Source organism: Pogona vitticeps, chromosome 6, assembly GCF_051106095.1.
Source record: "Pogona vitticeps strain Pit_001003342236 chromosome 6, PviZW2.1, whole genome shotgun sequence".
Classification (NCBI taxonomy): domain Eukaryota; kingdom Metazoa; phylum Chordata; class Lepidosauria; order Squamata; family Agamidae; genus Pogona; species Pogona vitticeps.
In genome coordinates this window covers 84,532,021-84,558,862 of record NC_135788.1, presented here as the reverse complement: position 1 = coordinate 84,558,862, position 26,842 = coordinate 84,532,021, and the positions used below count along the sequence as shown (strand labels likewise).

The window sequence follows — 26,842 nt, the reverse complement described above, 5'->3', positions numbered from 1 at the left end:
TATCACCTTGCAGTGCCTTCTTGTATTTTGTCATTTTGTAATTTTATCAACATTTGGAAGAGTTATTTGTTGGTTGTGGTCTTCTGGGCATTGTAGTCCAAAAAGACAACTTTTCAAAGTACCGTTCACCTTTGTTGTAAATGACAGAGCTTTTGGGATTGTTACCGTATTTTTTGCTCCATAAGATGCACCATTTCACAAGACGCACCAAATTTTTAGGAGAAGAAAACAGGAAAACAATAATTTGTTTTCTTCTCCTAAAATTTGGTGAGCCTAATGGAGAGGTCCATCTTATGGAACACACCCTAGGACCCTTTGGAGGCTCGCCCTGCCCCCCCGGGGGTCAGAGGGGGCGAAGTCGCCAGCTTCTGGGACTTGAGGCTTGGGAAGCTTCAGAAGAGTCCCACAAGCTGGCAATTTCCCCCCCTCTGGCCCAGCGGGGGGGCAGGGTGAGCTCCAAAGGGTCCTAGGGTGTGTTCCAGGACGCTTTAGAGACTCACTCTGCCCCCCTCGGGGGTCAGAGGGGGCAAAATCGTCACCTTCTGGGACTCTTCAGAGGCTTCCCAAGCCTCAAAAGACTCCCAGGGTCCTTGCCACGCTCTCCCCACCCCCCACGGGGCCAGGGGGTAAAATCGCCAGCTTCTGGGAGTGTTTGGAGGCTTCCCAAGCTTCCAAACACTCTCAGAACCTGGCGATTTCGCTGGTGCTGGCCCCCATGCGGGGGTGGGGGGTGTGGCAAGGGTCCTGGGAGGCTCCCTCAGACCCTTGCCACGCTCCCCCCACCCCCCCACGGGGCCAGGGGGGTAAAATCACTAGCTTCTGGGAGTGTTTGGAGGCTTCCCAAGCTTCCAAACACTCCCAGAACCTGGGGATTTTGCCAGCGCTGGTCCCGTGCGGGGGTGGGAGGAGCGTCGCAAGGGTCTGAGTGAGCTTCCAGGACCCTTGCGACGTTCCCCACACCTGGAAGCTGGGGATTTCGCCAGCGCTGGCCCTGTGGGGGGGTGGGGGAGCCTCTCAAGGGTCCTGGAAGGCTCACCCGGACCCTTGCGACACTCCCCCCCATGGGGCCAGCGGCGACGAAATTGCTGCCTTCGGTCCATAAGACACACGGACATTCCCCCCACATTTTGGGTGGGGGGAGGTGCGTCTTATGGAGCAAAAATACGGTGTTTTTAACAACAAAGGGTTCTTCAGCAATTTTAAAAAATTGTTATGACCTAAGCTTTTGTGGACTGTATACCAGAATAATTGTCACTGTCTTGACAAACTAGCAGCTTTTAGTTGTTGTTGTTTTAAAACAAATTAGCATGATTGCCTCTTTGGAAGTCATTTTCATTGTTTGTTTTGCTTTGCTGGATGCAGATGGTCAAGTTATACAGAAAAGTAACTGATTATCAGCAAGTACAAGCAGTGGAAATCACTAAAGTTGACAGAAACCTAATGCACTTAAAATGACTCTGGATTCTATGTTTTGCATTCCCTCTTCTGAAATCTTGTTATTCTTAATTGCAAGATTTTTATTTTATTTTATAGAAATCCAGCTTTCAAAAAAATACCACTTTTATGCTTAATGACTAAATAAATAGTGAAAGCTGCACTGAAGAAAGTAGTCTCTAGGACCTTCTTTCCTGGATGTAGAAAATGTGACTTCATTGTTTCCTCATCTTCTGTCATTCAACATCCAGCAATTGCCATGAATTACAGAATGTCCTAGCAAATCTGTATCACTTCCTATCTCAGTAATATTTGGAAAATACATTAGTCTTTACTTTTTAACAGTTACAACACTGCCCTTCCTTTCTTATTCTTATCTTTTCTGTGGAAAGTAGCCTATAAGTCTGTAGGCAGGGAATTTCTCTACTCTTAATGTTTTGAGTCCTCTTGAGGAAAAAGTAGGGTGTGTGTGTGTGTGTAAAATGAATGAATATATTTATATATTTATTTATATAAATAAATATATAAATATATTCAATGAATGAATGAATTTGCCAGGTGTCCTGTGGCTGGAACATACAGTTTTCTTGGCATGACCATCTTTCCAACCAGTTTGTCCTCTCTTCTAGCTCTGACTGCTGCAGCAGGACGAGGCAAGCTGGAGGTTTGTCGACTTCTTCTTGAGCAGGGAGCAGCTGTAGCCCAGCCCAATCGACGTGGGGTCGTTCCCTTGTTCAGTGCCGTTAGACAAGGCCACTGGCAGGTAAAAGAAATGGGAGGGAGACTCCAAGAGGAAGCTGTTTGCTGTTGAATCCTTGTTTTGGCAAGCATGTATGTGGCATACTTTCTTGGGAAGCACATATTCTATTACACTTCTCATACAGAAGTAATTTCACTGTGAGATTACCTTAGTGAGGATAACAGGAGAGGGGTTTTATGCTACAGAGAAGACCTGGGGTTGCCAATTTAATTTTAACCTTTTTAGTTTTGCCACAGGATCTTTGTAAAATGTTTAGGTACGCACCAATGTGTATTTTGACCTGCTGTAAGAGCCTTTTTGAATCAAATGCACTTCATTCCTCTTTTAAATATTTGCTTCATATATAAATAGTGCCCATTTCTCATAAAAAATAAACTTGCAGCTCACAAATTGTGATGAAAATGTCCTATGCTAGAAGGTACATGTTTTGCCTCAAGGTGCCAAGTGTTCCAGTTTCTTCTGACTCTTGTGTCTGACAAAGCGGACATGTTCCATGAAAGCTTACATTAAAATATAGCAATTAGTCTTTAAGGTGCCACGTGTTTTTCCCCCCCTTTTGATTTGTGTTTCTCATTGGAATTTAAATTTAGAAACATGCTCTATGTAGGCAGGAAACACTGTAAGCCAAATTCCAGTTAAACAATTCAGTCTATGTTACCATGTAAACTTTAAGGGGTTTTGCCCCCACACCAAAAGTATCCTTTCTTCAGCAGCATGATTCTTCCACTCCATCTCAGCCTGACATTTGGATAATTTATTAAAAGAAAATATGGATTAGATGTTGAACTGAGAAGGATCAGGCAGGACAAGGCAAAAACCCTGTATACAGCAGAGTGTATGTAAGTGTACCTTTGTTTAAATCAAGGATGGAGAATCCCCAGTCCATTGGCTGGATTAGCAAATATGGCTTCCCCATCCAGCCACTTCCCAAACTCCCATTTCCAGGTGTTTTTCTGAGCTCTGCAGAAACAAAGACAGCTCCTTACAGATGGAATGGCAAAGAAGTACTCAAAAAGATGAAAAGAGCAGTGGATGCTCAGAACATTCTGTATATGTCAGAGTCATTTTGAACAAAGTTATATTTAAAGGCCAATAAACATGTGAGAACCTGGAGCGTGAAGGGGTTTGGAAGGACTTAAGTAGATGCTGCACAAAGAAATATTTATTACAGTCTGAGACCTAATACAGTGGACCCTTGACTTACAGATGGCTTGACTTACAGACTTTTTGAGTTACAGACTTCTCTGGCCACAAAATTTAGGTTTGACTTGCAGACTGAGATTTGACTTACAGACCAGAAAAAAAGCAAAATGGAACAAAAACGGCCTGTTACGGGATTAATCGGTTTTCAATGCACTGTAGGTCAATGGAGACTTGACTTACAGACTTTTGGACTTGAGAACCGCCTTCCAATACGGATTAAGTTCTCAAGTCAAGACCCCACTGTATAAGGACAGAGCATAGGGAACAGTGTTGTTTTTCATGACTCCTGGACTGCATGACTTGTACTCAGTGCATCCTTTGTGTCTTTTCAGATTGTTGATCTCTTGCTCACCCATGGTGCAGATGTTAACATGGCAGATAAACAAGGTCGGACTCCTTTGATGATGGCAGCTTCAGAGGGGCATTTGGACACAGTAGAATTCTTACTAGCTCAAGGTTAGTTTTTGGCAACTTGGAAATTAAACCTAAAACTATATAAACAAACAGTTATAGGTGGTAATGTTGTCAAGCTACATTCTTCGTTCAGGTCTTCCATACCACTAGTGATACACTATGCAGGGAATGAGCCAGTTTGTGGGATTATGCTATTTTGCTTACTTGCCATGGAAGTTAAAATATAAAAGCAAGGCATCAGTGTGGCCATGTTTTGAGTGACAAGGTTTGATCTGTGATATGAACATCCTTCCTCTGGAGAACGTTGCTTCAACTATAAATTTTTTTATATTAACTGAAAGCTTTTTCCTCTTTCGGGAATTTCTCTCTTCAAATTTACAACACATAAACATTGGTATTTGAAAAATACACTTAGTCTTTGCTACACACAAGGTAAGAAGAAAATATGTTTAAGCCTACTGTATAAACAAAGGAAGCAAACAGCCAAGAGCTACAATACCTGTGGCTCACCAACTTCTTCCAAAAGCTGTGCCTGAAAGGAAGTCATACCCACACACCCAGAAGGGAGAGGGATTTGCCTTCTGCACCTTTCTGTTAAAGAGATCAGTCCTTAAAACGGCCACAGTGCCAAAGGACTAGAGGATAGCACATGTCACGCCAATCTTTAAAAAGGGAAGGAGGGAGGACCTGGTAAACTACAGGCCGGTTAGCCTAACGTCTGTTCCAGGGAAGATGGTGGGAAGCCTCATCCAAGATAAAATCTTAAAACACATAGAAGAACAAGCCTTGCTGAGGGAAAATCAGCATGGCTTCTGTAAGGGCAAGTCTTGCCTCACAAACCTTTTAGAATTCTTTGAAAAGGGCAACAGGCATGTGGATGCGGGTGAACCAGTGGATATTATCTATCTGGATTTTCAGAAGGCATTTGACATGGTCCCTCACCAAAGGCTGCTGAGAAAACTCCACAGTCAGGGGATAACAGGGCAGATCCTCTTATGGACTGAGAATTGGTTGAGACGGCCAATTTCATGCTAGGTATCATTAAAAAGGGGGTTGAAAATAAAATGGCCAATATTATAATGCCAGTTTTAAAAATGCTGGTAAGGCCGCACCTGGAGTATTGTGTACAGTTCTGGTCGCCAGACCTCAAAAAAGTCATAGTGGAACTGGAAAAGGTGCAGAAGAGAGCAACTAAAATGATGACTGATCTGGGGCACCTCCCTTATGAGGAAAGGCTGCCTTGTTTGGGGCTCTTTAGTCTAGAGAAAGGGTGCCTGAGGGGAACATGATTGAGATGTATAAAATTATGCCAGGGGATGGATAAAGTGGATAGAGGAAGCTCTTTCCCCTCTCATGCAAAACTAGAACCAGGGGATGTCCACTCAGGTTAAGTGTTGGGAGAGTAAGAACAGACAAAAGAAAATATTTATTTACCCAGCATGTTGTTAGTTGTAGAAGTCCTTGCCATGGGATGTGGTGATGGCATTTGATCTAGATGCTTTTAAAGGGGAATTTGAGAGATTCCTGGAGGAAAAGTCCATCACACGTTACAAGCCATGATGGGGATGTATAATCTCCAGGCTTCAAAGGAAGGTACCTCAAAATGCCAGATGCAGGAGATGGGTATCAGGAGACAGGTATCTAGTTGTCTCTTGTGCTCCCAGAGGCATCTGGTGGAGCCACTGTGAGGTACAGGGAGCTGGGTTAGATGAGCCCTTGGCCTAATCCAGCCGGCTCTTGTGTTCTTCAGGTGTTACAAACCTGCTTCTGCCCATGAACAATTGTTGTACTGCTCAAAGTTTCCTTCTCAGTCACACTGCAAGATTAAACATGTTCCAAGAAAAACTAGTCCTACTTGGGGTAGGTGGGTAGAAAAATGGATCATTCAAGTTTGGTTTTAGAAGAAATTTTAGCAATGATGTCTTGCTTTTGCTTAGACTATTACCAGTCCTTAATCTCTTTTAATATAAACCAGGAACAGAGAGGTCAGGTAATACTGTGTAGTGGTCTCTTTTCCCCTACTTCATTTGGCTTTCACTTTTTTTGCAAAAATTGTAGACATGAAATTATGTCACACAGATTTTGCCACAACTCAGATTTATATTTTGAAATTAATTCTGGAACCCACATTGACCTGAGAGAAAGTATTATCTCATGATTGATGGTTAATATAGCAAAGAGTTCCCTAGCAGTGTTCCTGTTTTTATTACTGATCTTTTTACTCCTTTACCCCAGTATACCCCTATACCATTCTCTATAGGTCAGCAATCCACACACTGTAAAGAGAATTAAGAATGATTTTCTAAGTGCCCTTCAATGACTTACAAGTTGTGGACTCTTGGCCAGGAGGACTACCGAAATCACTGGCTCAAGTCAGTTTAAGAAATAAGAATAGAAGGAGCATCTCACTAAACGTGTTCACTATAAAACAGTGGTCCCCAACCTTTTCCCAACTGTGGGGGGGGAGCATGGCATGCTCATGGGGTGTGGTGTGCCCACAGGGGGGTGGAGCATGCTTTCACACGTTGTGCTTACAGGGGGTGGAGTGTGCCCACTTGCATGTGTGCGATGGTGCTCGCAGGGGGCGGAGTGTGCTCGCACGCATGGGTGCTCGCGGGGGGGCAGGAGATCTGTGTCTGCAGCTGGGTCCTGCCTAGGCCATGTACCACTGCTGTGTCACGGACTGAGGGTTGGGGACCCTTGCTATAAACAAATGAAAAACTGAGAATACATGGTTTGACAAGTACACACACTAACAAATCATTTTCAACTGCAGCAAGCAGTTGTCTTTTTAAAGAATATAAAAATGTAATATGCGTATCACATTAAAGACGCACCCACTTTTAATGGAGAGAAGAAAAACTTTCTTAATCAAGTGTATTCATGGTATGAAGTGCACATAGACAATGTTTGCACTAATGCACATCTTGCTGGCTTCCCCCCCCCCCAGGTTCTTCCATTTCTCTGATGGATAAAGAAGGACTGACTGCCCTCAGTTGGGCATGTCTAAAAGGGCACCTTTCAGTAGTAAGAGCTTTGGTGGAGAGTGGAGCTGCTACAGATCATGCAGACAAAAATGGGCGCACTCCGCTGGATCTAGCTGCTTTTTATGGTGATGCAGAGGTGGTAAGTGATGGGTTTGGTAGGGGGTTGAATTCAAGTCCATGGGAGGAATCATGATGACACCTTTGCCAAGCCTTCAGGCTTGTTTTAATATTCTAAGCTGGTGCAACTACTAACCAACTTCAAAATTCTTGTACATCTGGTACAATAGCTTTTTATAGAAGCATACCGCACATACATTAATTCCAAAATACAAGATAGTGCCCCCCATTGTGTGTTGTGATACCATTCCTTCCATGTCATAGCATAATCGAGCTTCTAATCTGTTGTGCTAAAAGACTGATATCAGTACAATGCTATATCTCCAGACAGGAGCAGATTTGATCAAAGGTCCAACACATGCCTGCTATTGTCAAGGGCAGTGGTTCCCAAACCTTTTTGACTCAAGGCTGCCTTGACTTATTGGCCACTGGCCACAGCTCCCCAATACAGTAGGACCGTCATATCTGTGGGATTTCTACTCCTAGTTTCATTCATACACTGCCTGACGAAAAAAAAGATATGCACCTTCCCATTGTGTATCACCAGGACTGACCACTAGATGGAGGCAGAGAGTATGTTGTATGTTGTAGACAGGTAGCTTACTGCAGTGGTTCTTAACTTTTGTTACTCGGATGTTTTTGAACTGCAACTCCCAGAAACCCCAGCCAGCACACTTGGTGGTGAAGGTTTCTGGGAGTTGCAGTCCAAAACTCCTGAGTAACCCAAGGTTAAGAACCAGTGGCTTAGTGGACCCCTTCACAGATTGCTGCCTTGTCATGGTGAAGGGGCTTGAGTAATTCAGAGAAACTATGGGCTATGCCGTGCAGGAACACCCAAGATGGACAGGTCATAGTAGAGAGTTATGACTAAACGTGATCCAACTGCAGCAGGAACTGGCAAGCTACTCCAGTATCTTTGCCAAAAAAAAAAAAAACACCCATGAACAGAAACAAAAGGCTAAAAGGTATGACACTGGACGATGAGCCCCTCAGGTTGGAAGGTGTCCAGCATGCTACTGAGGAAGAGTGGAGGACATTTACAAGTAGCTACAGAGCTAATGAAGTGGTTGAGCCAAAACCGAAAGGACGCTCCTGGAAGTGAAAGGAAAGTCTAATGCTGCAAAGGAAAATGCTGCATAGTAACCTGGAATGTAAGATCTATGAGCCTTAGTAAGCTTAATATGATCAAACAGGAGATGGCAAGAATAAACATTGACATCTCCTGTTCATCAGTGAACTAAAATGGACGGGAATGGGCGAATTCAATCCAGATGATTATCATATCTACTATTATAGGCAAGAATCCCGTAGAAGAAATGGAGTAGCCCTCATAGTCATCAAAAGAGTGGAAAAAGCTGTACTGGGATACAATCTCAAAAATGATAGAATGATTTCAATACGAATCCAAGGCAGACCTTTCAGCATCATAGTAATCCAAGTTTATGCACCAAACACCAATGCTGAAGAGGCTGAAACTGGCCAAATCTATGAAGACTTACATCACCTTCTAGAATTGACACCAAAGAAAGATGTTCTTCTCACTATAGGAGACTGGAATGCTAAAGTAGGGAGTCAGGAGATAAAAGGAACAACAGGGAAGTTTGGCCTTGGAATTCAAAACGAAGCAGGGCAAAGGCTAATAGAGTTTTGTCAAGAGAACAAGATGGTCATCACAAACACTCTTTTCTAACAACACAAGAGGCGACTCTACACATAGACATCACCAAATGAGCAATACAGAAATCAGATTGATTATGTTCTCTGCAGCCAAAGATGGAGAAGCCCTATACAGCCACAAAAACAAGACCTGGAGCTGATTGTGACTCTGATCATCAGCTTCTTATAGCAAAACTCAAGCTTAAACTGAAGAAAGTAGGAAAAACCAATGGGCTTGTCAGGTATAATCTAAACCAAATTCCTTATGAATACACAGTGGAAGTGAAGAACAAATTTAAGGAACTAGATTTGGTGGACAGAGTGCCTGAAGAACTTTGGATAGAGGCTTGTAACATTGTACAGGAGGCAGCAACAAAAACCATCCCAAAGAAAATGAAATGCAAGAAAGCAAAGTGGCTGTCCAGTGAGGCCTTAAAAATAACAGAGAACAGAAGAGAAACAAAATGCAAGGAAGATAGGGAAAGTTACAGAAAATTGAATGCAGACTTCCAAGAATAGCAAGGAGAGACAAGAGGGCCTTCCTAAATGAACAGTGCAAAGATATAGAGGAAAATAATAGAAACGGAAAAACCAGAGATCTGTTCAAGAAAATTGGAGATATTAAAGGAACCATTTGTGCAAAGATTGACATGATAAAGGACAAAAATGGTAGGGACCTCACAGAAGCAGATATACCAGAAAGATCTGGATGTCCCGGATAACCCAGATAGTGTGTTTGCTGACCTGGAGCCAGACATCCTGGAGAGTGAAGTCTAGTGGGCCGTAGAAAGCATGGCTAACAATAAGGCCAGTGGAGGGGATGGCATTCCAGTTGAACTATTTAAAATCTTAAAAGATGATGCTGTTAAGGTGCTACACTCAATATGCCAGCAAGTTTGGAAACCTCAGCAGTGGCCAGAGGATTGGAAAAGATCACTCTACATCCCAATCTCAAAGAAGGACAGTGTCAAAGAATGCTCCTACTGCCATTCAATTGCACTCATTTCACACGCTAGCAAGGTTATGCTCAAAATCCTTCAAGGTAGGCTTCAGCAGTATGTGGACCGAGAACTCCCAGAAGTGCAAGCTGGATTTCGAAGGGGCAGAGTAACTAGAGACCAAATTGCTAACATGCGTTGGATTATGGAGAAAGCCAGAGAGTTCCAGAAAAACATCTACTTCCGCTTCATTGACTACACAAAAGCCTTTGACTGTGTCAACCACAGCAAACTATGGGAAGTTTTTAAAGAAATGGGAGTGCCTGACCACCTTATCCATCTCCTTAGAACTCTATATGTGGGAAGGAAGCAACAGTTAGAACTGGATATGGAACAACTGATTGGTTCAAAATTGGGAAAGGAGTACGAAATGGCTGTATATTTTCTCCCTGCTTATTTAATTTATATGCAGAATACATTGTGCGAAAGGCTGGACTGTATGAATCTCAAGCCAGAATTAAGATTACAGGAAGAAATATCAACAACCTCCGATATGCAAAATATACCACTCTGATGGCAGAAAGTGAGGAGGAATTAAAGAACCTCTTAATGAGTGTGAAAGAGGAGAATGCAAAAAATGGTCTGAAGCTCAACATTAAAAAAAACTAAGATCATGGCCACTGGCCCTATCACCCCTGGCAAACAGAAGGGGAAGATATGAAGATAGATTTTACCTTCTTGGGCTCCATGATCACTGCAGATGGTGACAGCAGCTGTGAAATTAAAAGACATCTGCTTCTTGGGAGGAAAGCAATGAAAAACCTAGACAGTATCTTAAAAAGCAGAGACCTCACCTTGTTGACAAAGGTCCGCATAGTCAAAGCTATGGTTTTTCCATCAGCGATGTATGGAAGTGAAAGCTGGACCATAAAGAAGGCTGACAGCCAAAGAATTGATGCTTTTGGATTGTGGTTCTGGAGGAGACTCTTGAGAGTCCCCTGGACTGCAAGGAGGATAAACCTATCCATTCTGAAGGAAATCAACCCTGAGTTTTCACTGGAAGGACAGATTCTGAAGCTGAGGCTCCAATATTTTGGCCATCTCATGAGAAGAGAAGACTCAGTGGAAAAGACCCTGATGTTGGGAAAGTGTGAAGGCAAGAGGAGAAGGGGACAAGAGGACGAGATAGTTGGACAGTGTCCTCGAAGCTACCAACATGAATTTGACCAAATTCCGGGCGGCAGTGGAAGACAGCAGGGCCTGGCATGCTCTGGTCCCTGGGGTCATGAAGAGTCGGCCACGACTTTACGACTAAACAACAAGAACAACTTAGTGGAAACACACTCCTGGCCTGAAATCTCTGAGAGAAGCAACCTCCAGTAAAATGGAGAAGCTGCATTTGTAGGAGGTGGGCAGGGCGAAGGCTTCCTTGCGAACAGGAGGGCAGGATACTCAGTCCTTTGGCAAGACTGGGCCAGGATTCTCTCTTGCTATCATGCACAGACAGCAGAGAAACTGGAAGTAAATGCTGTACTGTACTTTGGGCGAGGAGCGGGGAGAGGAAGGATGAAAGGATTCTGTGGCACTTCTAGATGGCTTTGGTGACACCCCAGGAAATCATAGTGCATAGTTTGGGAACCACTGGTCTAGGGAGTCTTAAATACCACCACCTATGTCATTTGTTGTATATATGCCATAGATTTACTATCCATATTCTGTTTGACAGGCTGTGATAGTGGGAATCATTTAGTGTGAAAACAAAAGGGGTGCAATATTCTGATCTTTGGGATCATAGTCATACCTGTAATTGTTACTGTTTCCTATGCAACATATCTGTTGCTTACGATGCATTATGATCTAGAACCTGGATTGGTAAACAGTCTTATCTGTGATCAAAGAGTTGGGCATAATGGCCATTGGAAAGTTTCCCACTACAACTGCCTCTAGCCACTCAGTAGCTATGAGAGGCAACAGGACAAAATATTCATCATTTAACAGATTATACCACTCTTAGCTTTAAGGAGTCTTGACCTAATTGCCTAATTATGAGGACTTTCTTCCAGGATGATGCAGATTCAGTTGTTTGCTTATTTGTAGGTTCAGTTCCTGGTGGATCATGGTGCCATGATTGAGCATGTGGACTACAGTGGGATGCGACCCCTCGACAGGGCGGTGGGTTGCCGCAATACTTCTGTTGTAGTCACCCTCTTGAAGAAAGGAGCCAAGATAGGTAGGGAGGAGTCGAAAGGAAAGCCACCTGCGTGACTCTTGCAAGAGCTATTTCTTCCTAGGATGTGTAAACATGGTGTACTCCCCTGAAATAGCATGCCCACTTTTCAAGGAATGCTTCTTCTGCTTCACCAGAAGAGACTAGAATTGATATGTGTTACATTCATTGCCTAGCTTTGGCAAACTAAAGAAGCAATTCTTAATAAGGTCTTTCTCCAAGAAAGACCAGTAAACAATTCAACAGCTGTGTTGGGCTGATATGCTGCTGTCCAGCTGCTTCTTTCCCTGCGCTGTAGATGCTTCTATATTTGAGACAGTCTCTCGCATCACAAGGAAATTTGCTGGTGCCTTGGCTGCTTTGCTGCCTGCCTCTCACTGCTGCTTTTTCCTTTTTTTTAAATTCACCTTCACCCATTTTTTTCTCCCTCTCCAACAACTTTTTTGTTTTCTCCTTTCCCTCAAAGGCTGTCAGACACTACCGAGTCGCCCACGAGGTATACTTCATTGCTGTCAGCATCCAGCTTGGTGGTCTGACAGCTCTGCTTTCCATGATTTTGCCTGCCTGCATCTTTCTCCCCACATACCCATTTTTCATTTTTCTCATCTTCAAATAATTATTTTAACCCTTACTGTTGCAGAGAATAACTTGAACTCAAGACCTGACTCACTTGTAAAATACTGGAAATTTATTCTTCTCCCAAAGCCATGTGAAATGCTTCTCTATACCTAATTGTATCAATACTTCCCTGTTGGATAATTGCCAAGTAAGACAACTAGCACTTATAGGAGTTTTTGAAAGCCTTGAATAAGACGGCTACAGAATTGGGCTTTCAGACTGTATTAGAAGGGGATTGTACTTAGTCATCCAAAGTGCTTCACGGGTATAAGTCCTGCTTGAAGTGAACATCATTCTGAAAACTGAGGGGTTTTAAAGCTCTGATCATTCCTGTCATGGTGACACAAAGGTATTAGACAAAAAAGTGCAAGTCCAAGTTTATTCAGATTTCTGTAGTACACCAAAGACAACTTTGTTTAAAGTTTGCATGGATAGAGATTCTTTGTGTAACTTTGATTTTCTTCCTCAGTCACTTTTTCCAGAATATAACTGTCTTGCTGCCCCCTCCCCCCATTGCCAGTCAGAGGATACTAGGGCCCTCTTTTGGGAATGACTCCAACAGTTGTGAGTCATTTCGAATGAACTGAAAACTAAGGCAGTATGAATAGGGTCCAGCTCGTTGGTTGGAAGTATGTTGCTCCTTGTTTGGCTATACCAAGTTGTTCTCTCCAGCAGAAATTTTCGCCTCAAGAAGTTTCTCCACCTTAGCTTTCCTCCCTTACCACCTTTTGCATTGTATGAGTTTTTTACCCATCATGCATCCTGTACACTACAGGTCCAGCAACCTGGGCGATGGCCACTTCCAAGCCAGACATCATGGTTATCCTGTTGAGCAAGCTGATGGAAGAGGGGGACATGTTTTACAAGGTGAGATGGAAAACAGAGTTTTTATCAAGATTCCATTACTGAGTTTATATCCAGTTCTTCTGGCTGCATCAAACAGCTATAGAGGCATGACTGGAAATATGTGAACAATAACTGGTATGCTTAATTTTCATAATCTATATACATTAGCTAATTCTTTTAAAAATTTGCAGTTTTTAACATAAATTATCCTGACAGTAACTTCAGTTACTGAATGAAGAAAAATGGTACTAAAACCTAAGAGCTGAAGACCTTTACCATAAAACATTGCAATATTAGTAAGCTAACAATGTCCACTATAGAGTAACTCTTCACTATATGAGAGTTTGGTCTGGTGATTCTCAGCAGTCTCTGTGGGCACTGAAATTAGGTACATCACCTCAGCATATGCATGGGACTTCAGAACATATTTGCTTCATATTAGACTGGAGTAGCTGAAGCATTGGCTCTTGGCTATGCTGCCAGCCCTTTGACCCACAAGGGTTTGTAGTTTTTCATATTTTAATTCTTCTGGGCACAGTCATGCTGCTGTTCTCAAACCATGACTGACAGATGAAGAATAGACTATGGAGTCCTCCCATTCCTCATAAAACTCAACTGTTCCCCTGCTAGTTTTAACTATGATTGAGGTTATATTTGCACTGACCAAAATCATGGTTAACACCAGGCATGCGATTTTTGGGGGACTATAAATCACAAAATTTCTCATCCTAGGATTTCCATCTGACATACAGATACTTGCAGACATCTATATGTGGCTTATCTGGGAGAACAGCCTAAATTGAAAAGCTTTGTACTTTAGCTAAGTCTAAGCTGTGCCTAGCTTCCTGTTCAGACAGGAAGCTCTTAGCTAGCCATTGGACAGCTTTCTTTCTGAACAGGATCCTAGGCCACAAAGCCTTCCACCTTAGACAGGTGACCTATGTGTAGGTGTCTGTATGTCAGTGGAACTTCAGGAGCATCATGTCTAGATAACACTTCTCTTTTAATCTCTTTCCTGAAGTAAGAGTTCACTATGAACTCTCACAGTAATTTCACAGTAGCCTCTTGGCTGGATCATTGTAATACAGTTTAAGTGGGTCTGGCTGTGCGGAAACCCTGGAAGTTTCATTTGATTCAGAATAGCAATACCAGATTAGATGCCTATCCTGCTAGCTACATTTTGCTTTCAGGCTGAATTCAAGATGCTCATTTTGACCTTTAAAGCTATAGATAAAAGGACTAGGACCAGATTATCTGCAGCCCCCTATTCCCATTGCCAGAGAAAACCTTTTCAATGGTGGTACCCAGAGTATAATTCAACCTTCCCAGGGAAGTACTTTTGCTTTGAAGTATATGCTGACAACAGTTTTATTTCAGTAGGTATTCTTAGATAGGGAAATAAACAATTTACTTGCACTTCTGTTTTTACTATTAGTCCTTGTTCTTGTGTATTTTAAATTGTATTTGTTGTTATATTGTTTAGTATTTTAAACTGTATCAACATAATCTTGAGTTGGCTTAGAAAGATGAGATACAAATTTTAGTATACATAAACTATAATTCCTGTCATAACCAGGCTTTGAAACTGTTGACTCTGGTTAAGAAGATATCAAGCTAGCATTAGCCAGTTAAGGTCAGCGTGGGTAAAATCCTTAACTATAGATGTTCTGATAAGGTAAAAAGGAGGAGAGAGGAGCTGGAAAACATAGTTCAGTACTGATTGATTAACCATGGTAAGCAATTAGGAATGTTATCTTCACACTTTGCTCAACTGAAAGTAAACAACTGTACAAATGAGGGCAAACTGTCATCAACCTGAAATTCTCTGATGCTGAATTGTTGCAATAGCTGTCATCAATAACTAGATAACATGTTCATTTTTATATCTATCCTCTTGATAGATGTCCAACTCCATTCATGTTTTAAAACTAGCATATATTAGTCTACAGATATCACTGTATAGTCTGTGAACTGTGGACTGCTTTATTCCAACATACGTGCCAGGCCACTAAAGTCCAGTTTGACAGGAATCTTGGAGCAGATTATATTGGTGGAAAATTAGCCTGCACATTGACTCATTGCATTGAGATTATCAAGTAAAGATTATCAACTTACTTCAGAAAACTCTCCTAGCAGTACGAAAGTGCCTGTCTTGAGCACTTTTGCCTGCAATAGTTCTAAGATGATGACAATGATGATGATCAACACATAAGACCTCTGAGGATGTAAAAATGATATCAGGCCTCCTGCAGTAATATATATTTTCTGTATGACTTCCAAGCAGCCAAGTATTATTGTGCAAGGAATAATAGCTGCCAGGCTATACTTATTTCTAGATTTCTCTGTACTGTAGATGCAACTATGCAGGCACATTCAGTTGTTTCAAGTAGACTGCTCTATAGATAGTAGAACCATGAAAGAGTGATGCATTTTGACCTGTTTACCATTCTATTAGAAAGGGAAAGTGAAGGAGGCGGCCCAGCGCTATCAGTATGCTCTGAAGAAATTCCCCCGAGAGGGGTTTGGAGAGGACCTGAAAACCTTTCGGGAGCTAAAGGTGTCACTGCTTCTAAATCTCTCTCGATGTCGGAGGAAAATGAATGTAAGTGGCTTCCTTCTCAAACTCCCTCCCTTCACACGATCTTTTCCCAGCTCCCTTTCCTGTTCCTAACCACTCCCTAACCAGACTCTTTCCCAGACTCCTGGAATGGCCTTGAAAACCTCCACCTTTTTGTAACCTGGTTGTCCTTCACAGAACACTGGCATTTTACAGTTCTGAAACAGCCAAGCAATGGTTTGCTGTTCATTTCAGTCAATTAAAAATTCATTGCTATATAAAAATAGCTGTTTATAGCTGTGATTTTTTTTAAATATTTCTCTGTGTGTGCAGATTGGAGGATGCTGGTGGATTTGAAATGCCGTTTTTCCTTTTGGAAGCTCTTGCTTTCTCCTAGAACAGTGACTCATGGTTAAAACATACACCCCACACCCCTCCCATTTTCCTCCTGTTCCTGTGTCTAAAAACATAACATGGGAAGTACGTATTTGTGTGCATGTGTGAAAAATCAGGATCTGTTTATTCTAGTAAAACAATAAACAATGACTGAATAATGCAGAAGTCAACATAAAATAAACTCATTTTAAAGCTAGATAAGGTTTGCAATAGGAAAAGAGATCACATTTGTTTGTACTGGCCACAGAACTAAGAAAGGAATGAATGAACTTATTATGTCATTAAAGCTGCATATAGCTAAGGTGCAAAACACCTTAATCTAGACAAGAGAGACAAAATGTTAGTAATAATCACCAACAGTATGTGTATATTTCCAATCAGCACCACTGGGTTTACTCACATCATTTTGAAGGGTTCCCCCTCACACAATCTTTTCACAACCTCTTTTAAAATTTCTCCCTTTTAAAATTTTAATTTATTATTATTGAGAGCATTCAGAAATTTGACCTTATGCAAGAGGTCTTTGAGAGAGTGACAAATCAGGATTGTGCTCTATAACCTGGCTCCTGTGTCAGCTTTCCACCCCCAGCAAGCTGTCATCTCACTGGAAAAAAGTGAAGCACTCACATGAAGAAGCTATATGTGCATACTTCTATATACGCATAGGGCCGCTCTGCACAGTCACTAAGCATAGAAATGTTGAGGCTTCTGTCACTGTGTATCTGTGTTGGGGGGAGGCACACGTGCTACACAGCATAATTCCATGTCCTCATGTGTTCCTTGAATACATAAAACAAGTATTGTGAGACCTTACCCAAGACATGGGAAAATCCAAAGAGACTTTACATAGTTCAGCATTTCTTTCCAAAACCAGAAAATATCAAGAACTGGGTTGTGATTTTTATATTAGCAATGTAGGTACATGGAAATGAATAGAGTTTTTACAGTTTTCTAGGGCAGACCACTAGCAGAAAGATAGGAAATACTGTATACAGAAGGAACAAATGACCTTGAGAAGTACTGTTTGGGAATTTAATAACTTTTGACTTCACAATACAGGGTTGGATCTCTTGATACCAGCTATCTGTGACACTACATTAATGTTGAATTATACTAAATCCACATACAAAGATATGTCCATGTCATATTATTTTTTTATATATTCAATGACTTATCTACGCACCTATTGTAATGGCAGGATTTTGGAATGGCGGAGGAATTTGCTACTAAAGCACTGGAGCTGAAACCGAAATCTTATGAAGCTTACTATGCAAGAGCAAGGGCCAAACGCAGCAGCAGGTGAGAGGACAGTCAGAGAGAAATTAAAGGTTCTGTTCTCCTAAGGTTGGGTGTGACACACTCCAAAAATGCCCCCATTCCATACAAGGAACAAACAGCCAGAGAATTCCCAAGCGAGGTGATTATTATAATTTGCAGATAATAAAGGTTATTAACTCACCCCATCCATTAAGCTGAGCACTTTCTATGATTCCAAGAACAGTAACTCTGTAAGCTTGACCATCCCATAAGATTGTTCTGTTAGAGCTAGCTCTGTCATAGCACAGAAGCCACTGGCAATGGTGCGGCTAAAAAATATTGTAAATAAATAAATAAAATAAGTATACTGCAGCTGACTGTTTGGAGGACAGAGTCATAGGGTTAGCCAGTCATTGCATAAGAGAACGGTTTTTTTGTGGGAGAGGGGATTGGGTTAGAGCAGTATGCTTGGGATGTATCTTATTTATGTTGGAGTTGCGGCTCAAGAAGGCCCTGAATCATCATCTGCATATAAAATCACATACCGAAGTACTCATGACTGGAGAAGGTTGTCTTTTGAGTACTGCTAGCATCTTTGGTTAGCTCGTGGAGTAAAATAACTGCTCTGGGTATGTGGAATTTTATCTTGTGCCAGATATTCTTCCATAACAGTTATGGGGAAGCTGTGGTGCTTCAAATTTTGTTGCACTGGAGCTCCCAACATTTTTCAGCATTGGTTAGGCTGGGATGGTCTGATGGAAGTTGCAGTCCAACAATATTTGGACAGCTGTACTTTGCCTACCTATTTTTATATCCACCCAGATGAGCACCAGAGACCCTGCAGCACAACTGCTCATCTCAAGGACAGCCCATTGAATTGCTGGGTCTAAACTTGCATTTAGAAACATCACTTTTCTAATTAGTCCACAGTCCGTGTTATACTTTCCCTCTTTTTATGCACTTTTATATGGCTCTCCAATGTTTCTAATATTTTGTTAAGAAGTCTAACAACCAAGTTCCTTTCTGGGACTTTGATGCATTCAGTTTTTCAGGACCCCCTATAGTAAAAGAAGTTTTGCCTTACCTCAACAACAGAAGTCAGTATACATCCAGCAACTTCCAGCATCTACAGTCAGCATGAAGTCAAACTTTTAAAGGTTTCAGCAATTTTCATGTTATAAAAAGACATATGAAAGTCAAACAAGAAAATAAAATGTACAAAGGGTTTAAAGGATATTCTCTGCGAATCAATCACATTCAAGCAGATGACTGTTTTGTTCAAAAGCTACCAGTGTCCCTGTAAATGACAACCCACCTCTCCCCAAACTTCCCACCCTTCTGTTCCTCAAAAGATAACCACAGGCCTTGTGGCCTTGTGTTAGATACTCTTCCTTCCTTGTTCCCTCCATTTCCAAGAGACCAACCCTCAGATCAGCATTCACTGGCTGAAGAAAGGCTGTAGCTTGCCCCCTACCTGAAACATTTATGGACTTAAGCTCGACTCTTAAATAGTTGAAGGAACAGACCTATACAAACCCCAAAGTTGCCTTCCTTGTTCCCTTCATTTCTAAGAAAGCAATTTTGGACACAGTGGCTTATTTCTGTTGCTGCAGAAATGGATGAAACAGCCAAAGGCTGAAGAATCAGTGTTATAAGATTTGGAAGACCACCACCCCTATTATGATTTGCAATGCTTTTCTTCATAAGAATCTTATTACTTAACATATTATTAAATCCATTCCAATCCAGAGTAACATTGGTTTTTATTCTTTTGTCTCCTCTTTTGGCCAAGCAGGCAGTTTTCAGCAGCACTGGAGGACCTGAACGAGGCCATCAAGCTTTGTCCGAACAACCGTGAGATTCAGCGGCTGCTGATGCGGGTAGAAGAAGAGTGCAGGCAGACACAGGCACAACTACAGCAGCAACCACCTCTTGTAGTACCTGAACCTGAACCACAGCATGAAGAGTTGTATGCAGTGCAAGACATCTTGGAAGAGGAGTATCTTGAACAAGATGTAGAAAATATTTCTGTTGGTTTGCAGACAGAGTCACGGCCCAGCCAAGCACTGTCTGTCATTCAGAGCCCTCCCTCTTCCCCCGCCCACCGTGAATCTACCTACATCTCCAGCTCACCACTTGGTTCACATCAGGTGTTTGACTTCAGGTCCAACACTTCTGTGGGATCACCAACGAGGCAAGGGTATCAGCCCACCTCTCCAGCACTCTCCCCAACACACCAGAACTCTCATTATAGGCCTAGCCCACCACACACATCTCCTGCTCACCAGGCTTCCTCTTACCGTTTTAGCCCACCTCCAGTTAGTAGCCAAGGGAAAGAATATCAAAGTCCGCCCCCTTCACCTCTTCGTAGAGGTCCTCAATACCGAGCCAGCCCTCCTGCAGATAGCATGAGTGTCTACAGAGCTCAGTCAGGCTCACCAGTACGATATCAACAGGAACCAAGCATCAGTCAGCTTCCCAGTCGGCCAAAGTCTCCACTCTCTAAAATGACACAAAGGTCTTTCCAAATGCTTCCACTACCTGTTGCAGTTCCTCAACAAGGACTGAGGCTGCAGCCTGCCAAGGCACAGATTGTCCGAAGCAATCAGCCAAGTTCAGCTGTTCACTGCAGTACTGTGATACCCACAGGCACTTACGGCCAGGTTACTCACTCATCGGCCAACAAATACCAGTCTGCATCAGCAGAAGTGGCTGTTGGCCAAAGTCGGCTGGTTTACCAGAGCTCCATTGGAGGAATAGTGGGGGAGGGCAGGCCAGTGCAGCATGTTCAGGCCAGCCTAAGTGCAGGGGCCATCTGCCAGCATGGAGGACTAGCTAAAGAGGATCTTCCACAGAGGCCTTCCTCTGCCTACCGTGGTGGGATGAGATACAGTCAAACCCCACAGATTGGCCGTAGCCAGTCAGCTTCCTATTATCCAGTCTGTCATACCAAGCTTGACCTGGAACGTTCCTCCCTACCTTCCACTCAGCTTGGTTCCCCTGACATCTCTCACTTGATACGAAGGCCCATGACAGTAAACCCCAGTGAAATAAAACCTCATCCACCAACTCCAAGGCCTTTACTTCATTCACAAAGTGTTGGCCTCAGATTTTCCCCTTCTAGCAATAGTATCTCCTCCACCACCAATGTGAACCCTCCTTTCCGCCCTTCTTCTTCTATTCAGCAGATGGAAATTCCCCTTAAGCCAGCTTATGATAGATCATGTGATGAGCTTTCCCCAGTCTCTCCAACACAGGGTGGATACCCCAGCGAGCCTGCCCGCTCCAGGACCACACCTTTCATGGGCATCATTGATAAAACTGCCCGGACTCAACAGTATCCCCATCTGCACCAACAGAACAGAACCTGGGCTGTGTCTTCAGTGGATACTGTTATAAGTCCCACTTCTCCTGGAAATCTTCCCCAGCAAGAAACATTCAGTCCACCTTCCTCTATCAGCAGCATTGCCTTTTATAACAAAACCAACAATGCACAGAATGGACATTTGCTGGAAGAAGACTACTACAGCCCACATGGGATGTTAGCCAATGGCTCCCGAGGAGACCTTCTGGAGAGAGTTAGCCAAACGTCTTCATATCCCGATGTTAAGGTGGCTAGGACACTGCCTGTTGCACAGGCGTATCAGGACAACCTCTATAGGCAACTGTCTAGGGACTCCAGGCAAGGACAGACATCCCCTATCAAACCAAAGAGACCATTTGTGGAGTCTAATGTGTGAAATGGATGTGTCTTGGAGTAAAAGCCTTGTGTTTTCAGCACACTTTTCCCGGCTGAATTCTCATATTCTGTTGCTGTTTCTTCCTTTTTAAGATTTTCATTCAAGAGCAGACTGCCAACCAGGGGTTTTCTTGTGCTTTCTGTGTGATGATGAGGCAGTCCAAGACATCCTCAAAACCCTTTACTACACATAGTTGACCTCAGATAAAGCCAGCACTGTCAGTGTTTTCAGTGGTTAATTAGGCAATGTTCATATACAGTATTGGGGTTAACCCAGACAAATTCTATATACACTCAAGGGAGGTAACCAGCTCTTTGAAGAAAAATTGTAACTAAAAAAAACTAATTTTAATAGTCTTTAAAATTTCCTCCAAATTACTGAGCCTTTTTGGTTGAAAACTGCACTCTTCTGTCAGCCCAATGCTGTCCATATTGTTTCATTGTGTCCAAAGAGCTTGTTAACCTGCACCAAATGGAGCTTTGTTTTGTTTTTAATATTAATGAGGAGCTATGCATAAAACCCATCTTGCTTATCTGATACAATTGGACTATACACTAATATTAAAAATGCATTATTGTGAATTTTAACATCTTTGCCTGCTAGTCTGTTGGTATAGACTTTCATGGGTAATGTTGGTTTGGAAAGCATATTTCAAATGATAATGCTTTGATTTTCTCCGAGATATTTGAACAAATATTCAGAGACAAATCAATGTTCTCTCCTCTTTAGCCAATCAGCAGGTGGCCACCTCGGTCCAGATGTTACTTTTCCAGTAAGTTGTCCTCCACATGGAATGGCATCTTGCTGAGTAACTCTTCAGGTAGTGGTCCGATATAAACAATGTTTATTAAAATTTGTATGTTATCCCACTGCTTTAAAGCAATCTTGCTCAGCCTAGGCTTCTTAGATATTAGACTACAATTCCCATGATTCCTGGTGCTACATGGAGATATTGGAAACATAGTCCATTATCTGGAAATCTGAGAGAGAGAGTTTGCCTGGAGAAAAGGACCTGAATTTGAACAGGCATTCCTATAGTAGCAATTAATGCACTCACTCTAGATTCAGTATTAGTGCTCTTCTAGCAGTAGGTTCCTGGAGTAGAAATGCTTCGAGTTAGCAGGGCATTGCTTTCCTGCAGACATTTTTTGAGTTAAACACTTTGTTCCACTGCTCTTCTCTGGTTATGGCACATTATAATTTGGATTATCTAAATTAATTTGAAAATGCAATTTAAGGAATATGGCTTTGGTGTCGAGGAGGTTGGATTGCTTTTCCAGCCCAAATATAGAAGGCAGAGCAGATTATTAAGGAATGCTGAGAAAATACCACACCTTGACAAAAAAAAGGGGCAATGGGAAATCTGAAAGCAAGAGAGATGCCTGGGTACCAGGGGCTTTATACAAATGAGTCTCAATCCATGCTGCTGTATGTCAGCTCAGGAAGGTTTGAGTTGATAACCCCTAAGTAAATGTGGAATGATTAATCTGTCAGTATAAGCCCCGAGAATATTGAAGCTAGAGAAACAAAACATCCTCGTAACCTTAAAGATGGCAGAAACTCAAAACAACACAAATCACTTGGTGCACTTTCTGCATTTTTATAAAAACCAAGGTTCAAACTTACTTAAATGCTTTCTGTAAATTAAACAAAGTGGGAGAGTTACTCCAAACCATGGCTGCAGATGAACTTGACTGCTCATTTCTTGCCCACCCCCCACCCCCGAAATGACAGATTTCCATTTTCATTTTGCCAAGATTTATGAAAAGGCACTGAAGTACACATTATTTATTTTCACTACATACCTACTTTTCAAAATATTTGTATTGTCACCATGAGCTCCCCTGTACTAACAGTGACATAAAAGTAAAAAGGTATTTTAAGCTATTCAAATTTCTAATAAAAAGATATTACCATCAAGCTGCAGGGAGTACACCTTCAAAATGAGGTTGGTAGGTTCCACACCCTTGGAGTGTTATAGGTAGTTCCTTCTTTAAAGTCCTGGATCTCAGAAAAAGTTAGGTTAATGTAGCAGTTTCAGGAAATTTTAGTTAATTAATTCTTGTCACAATTACAATACAAATGCTAAAGATTTTTACCAATTGTTTGGCCTTTTAATTAGAAACACTTTCTGCATTTTTTCTAGTTCTTGGTTGCATTCTAAAATCTGTTTGCTGTAGTAGCAAACAAGACAATGTGGGAAAGAAGTGGCATCATTCTGCTAAGATCATGCTTGTGTCCAACAAATACAAAACTCTGTACTGTAGGTTCTTTTCAAGGAGTGAACGTTTCAGTACTATTTTAACTTACACACTGAAAGGGACAGTGTGATGCTCATGGTGGAGCAGGGGGAGAAAAACAGGGCAGAGGTTTTACAGATAACCCAAGATATAAAGAGGGTGCATATTTCTATATTTCCTTCCCTTTATCATCAGGATAGATTAAAGCCAGTCTCTCATCTCACCATACGTATTTCTTTTACATCCTAGGGAAGGTGGGGTTTTTTTTAACAAAACGGTCCAGAATTGTTTTGTGTGATATGAAGGGATCCTTCTTAAAATTTATTTTTGAAATGTTTTCTGTTTTATGAAGACCATTTTAAACTCTCTAAAACTGGAATAACTATCAAATAGGAATACGTTTCTGTATAGTTATCAGTTATTTCTTTCTTAACACAAGGTTAGGGAATGCTTGCATCAAACAGAAACTAATACTTTTTTTTACACCAGACAGTGGAAGGTCAAAATAACTGGTTCTGCATTTGGGCTATAAATAGAAGATATTTTTACCATTTATTTCATACAGTTGGGAGTGCACTGAGATATTGCATTATTCTATCTATTCTGATCAAACAATTGGGGAAAATAACCAAAATTAGCCTTCTCCATCACATGGAAAGTGAGGAGCAATGCTGCTGTCATGCCAATATTTCTGCAGTTTGAAAATTTGAATCTTCTTGATGACACAATGCTTTTAGTGTTGAATCAGGCTGCTTTGCTGTGCTCTTCACTGCCATTGGGTTCCCAGTACTGTACCTGTTTATATTAAGCAGTTAGTAAAACAAGTGGCATGCACGTCCAAAACAAGATCTTAATATTGCCATTGTGCAGGGTGTTCTCTCCCCCAACAGTACTGTGTTGTGATTTCATAGGATTCTTGCACTGATGGGTTTGCCACCTGCTCTTCTCTGTAAATGGGGTGCACTTTACAGTGGCATTTGTTACAATGATAAATACTGGTTATTTAAGCGTGATTGGTGTCTTCATTAGAAATACAACAGAACAGCTCTTGTCTTTCAGTGTATTTTTTTAAAAAACAATGATTCAAATATATAGCACAAGTATTAGCTGTTGTATATAGGCATCAAAAGGTAATTTTTTACAATACAGAGAGAAATATTTGCTGTTACTTACCAAATTGCTCTCCCAGCAATTCTCTTTAGGGGCACCTGAGACTTAAGTGTTGCTGCTTTTAGTTACCAAGTAACACATACAGGTCAGACAAAATAAGTGGGCTTTTTGTTGGTTTCCTGGTGTCTGTTAGAATTTAGCAGGAGGCAATTCCTTCTATATTTTCCCACAGCTTAAATCTTGGTTTTTCATTGTGTTCTCTCCTGTAAAACAATAAGTTAAGAGCACAAAGTAATTGCGTTCACTGTTCTCCTTGGAGCTTAAATGCCTTTTCCAGTGAGCTGCTCCTACTCAGGAAAGTGTGACAGAATGGCTAATACTACGGCCCTGAGGTGTTACATATGAGTTTGTGCACTAAATTCAGTGTCAGACCTAATTACAGTAGGTCCTTTTAAATTAATAGGACTTGTTTTAGGTGGGACTAACATTGGATTTTATTGTTATGTCAGCATCTGCCCATTCATCGCCACAGTTTCATCTAAATTAGAGTTTCAGAAATTTCTTTACCTACAAAGTCAAATGCACCAAATCAGCTTCCTACAACAATATTTCTACTTTGAATGTGTATTTTACTGAAACCTACCATGCAAGGTTATTTTGATACTATAGATAACCTATATTGGCTCACTGGAAATGAAACCAGAATTTGTATGTGGCTGCTGGCTTATGGGGAATCATAGCTCTTGAAGCTGCACCAGTTGGTTCTGAGAATCAAATAAAGCCTAACCAGCCACAGAACTGCACAAGAGAGTTAATTATTTCTCTCAGTGCCAAAGTTTAACAAAAATCATCTCCAAAGGTATATGTGAAAGCTTCCCCTGAAATGCAAATAGCAGCTTCAGAGTAGTGGTTTCTGTGGGACCATGGCAGTGAAACAAATTTAGAGTACCCCTGCATACTCTCTGTGCTCCCCCATGACTTTTTACATATTAAAAAAAGTTTAAATGTAACTACATTTGTACAAGTGATACCACTTTTAATTTGACTCAAGTCTACTCCTTCAAGATTTAGCCACATTGGTGCCTAGAAATTTGATGACAGTACCAAGGATTCTGAAATAATTAGTCTAAGCTAAGCTACTAAAAATATGCTACCAGATCCTAAAAATGGGACAGATCTGAATACATTTCAGCTTGGCTTGGCTTCAGGGGAGCTAGCTGACAGCTTTGTGCATGACTTTCATGCTGTTTGTAGCAAATGTTCTTACAGGATAAGAGTTCCTTTAAGATTCATATTCAAAACGTAAGAATTGTACAGTATAGGAGATACACCTTCCTTGCTAGTTTCGAAGAGGCAAAGGCCGTCCACAGATTGCAAATCATTTGAGAGAAGAACATTTATTTCAAATGCAAAGCCTTTAGGGTTCTTTCATGCATTTATTTTTATAAGCATTAGAGAATGGACATGAGAGGAAAGGAACAAGCCTGCACATATTCTGAGAACCCAAGTCACTAGTATTGCCTTGGGCAGTGGTTAACAAATTGCTACTATTCCAGATCCATCCAGAAAGTCATCTAATAAAAACCGAAGTGCCAGCTTCTCTGCGCCTTACATAAAGAAACAAACATCACTGCGTGCCTAGAAATTCTTCTTCTCTGTTTAATATGACCCCTTCCAAACCTTTGGATGGAAGGCTGCATTTCCTCTCCCACCCCATCCCACCCCACCCATAGTTAAATAACAAAGAATTTCAGGAACTTCACCTTACCAGAGTTCAGCTGTAAAAGGGCTTAGAGGGGGCAAGATTCTAACACACCTCCTTTGACATGTTGTATGCCTTCACTAAATTTATGGTTGCTATCAAAAGGGAAGGAGAAACTTGGGGCACAAGCACAAAGGGGTGGAAAATCTGAACTGCCCCTCTCCAGAAGTACTTGAATACTATTGCTGGATAATTATTTCTCCCCCAACAAAAACAAAAATATACTAAGGGCTGAACTTAAATAGCAGGCTATTTTGTGTGCAGTTGTTGATGGTGGCAGAATTATTCTCGAGAACCTCAATTTAGTATTGCCAAATTATTATACCAGACTAGACTTTTCACTACAAGTGAATCCCTTCAATCCTTTCCTTCTTGGCAATCACATTGAGTTGCTCTCATAACCACTTTCTCATTAGAGAGGCAGACACTACTGGCCATGGGCTGTTTCTGTGTTCTTTAATTTGAGTGTACCCATGAGAGACTACTGGGGAAATAGGAGATTTTGTATTTTTAAATTTGCTTAGAAGTGAAACAGGATGCTTTTCTGTGTGGGCTGCCGGGCTGCCATCCTACTGGGTCA

General features: G+C 41.6%; 1 protein-coding gene across 14 annotated transcripts in view; it reads left to right on the top strand.

Moving 5' to 3' along the window:
• The window catches only part of TANC2 (tetratricopeptide repeat, ankyrin repeat and coiled-coil containing 2), a 297,308-nt gene extending 275,571 nt beyond the window's left edge, over positions 1 to 21,737 (top strand). For 12 of the 14 annotated variants that reach the window (XM_078377736.1, XM_078377733.1, XM_078377732.1 and 9 more), the window contains 9 exons: positions 2,064 to 2,197; positions 3,730 to 3,853; positions 6,762 to 6,937; positions 11,607 to 11,739; positions 12,203 to 12,232; positions 13,130 to 13,221; positions 15,656 to 15,802; positions 17,352 to 17,452; positions 19,206 to 21,737. In XM_078377736.1, the coding sequence (XP_078233862.1) occupies positions 2,064 to 2,197; positions 3,730 to 3,853; positions 6,762 to 6,937; positions 11,607 to 11,739; positions 12,203 to 12,232; positions 13,130 to 13,221; positions 15,656 to 15,802; positions 17,352 to 17,452; positions 19,206 to 21,150 (2,882 nt within the window). In that variant the 3' untranslated portion in view covers positions 21,151 to 21,737. The remainder of the gene's footprint in view (positions 1 to 2,063; positions 2,198 to 3,729; positions 3,854 to 6,761; positions 6,938 to 11,606; positions 11,740 to 12,202; positions 12,233 to 13,129; positions 13,222 to 15,655; positions 15,803 to 17,351; positions 17,453 to 19,205) is intronic. The other 2 variants (XM_073004058.2, XM_073004053.2) reach the window with 1 other exon arrangement.
• Positions 21,738 to 26,842: the final 5,105 nt, after the last annotated feature.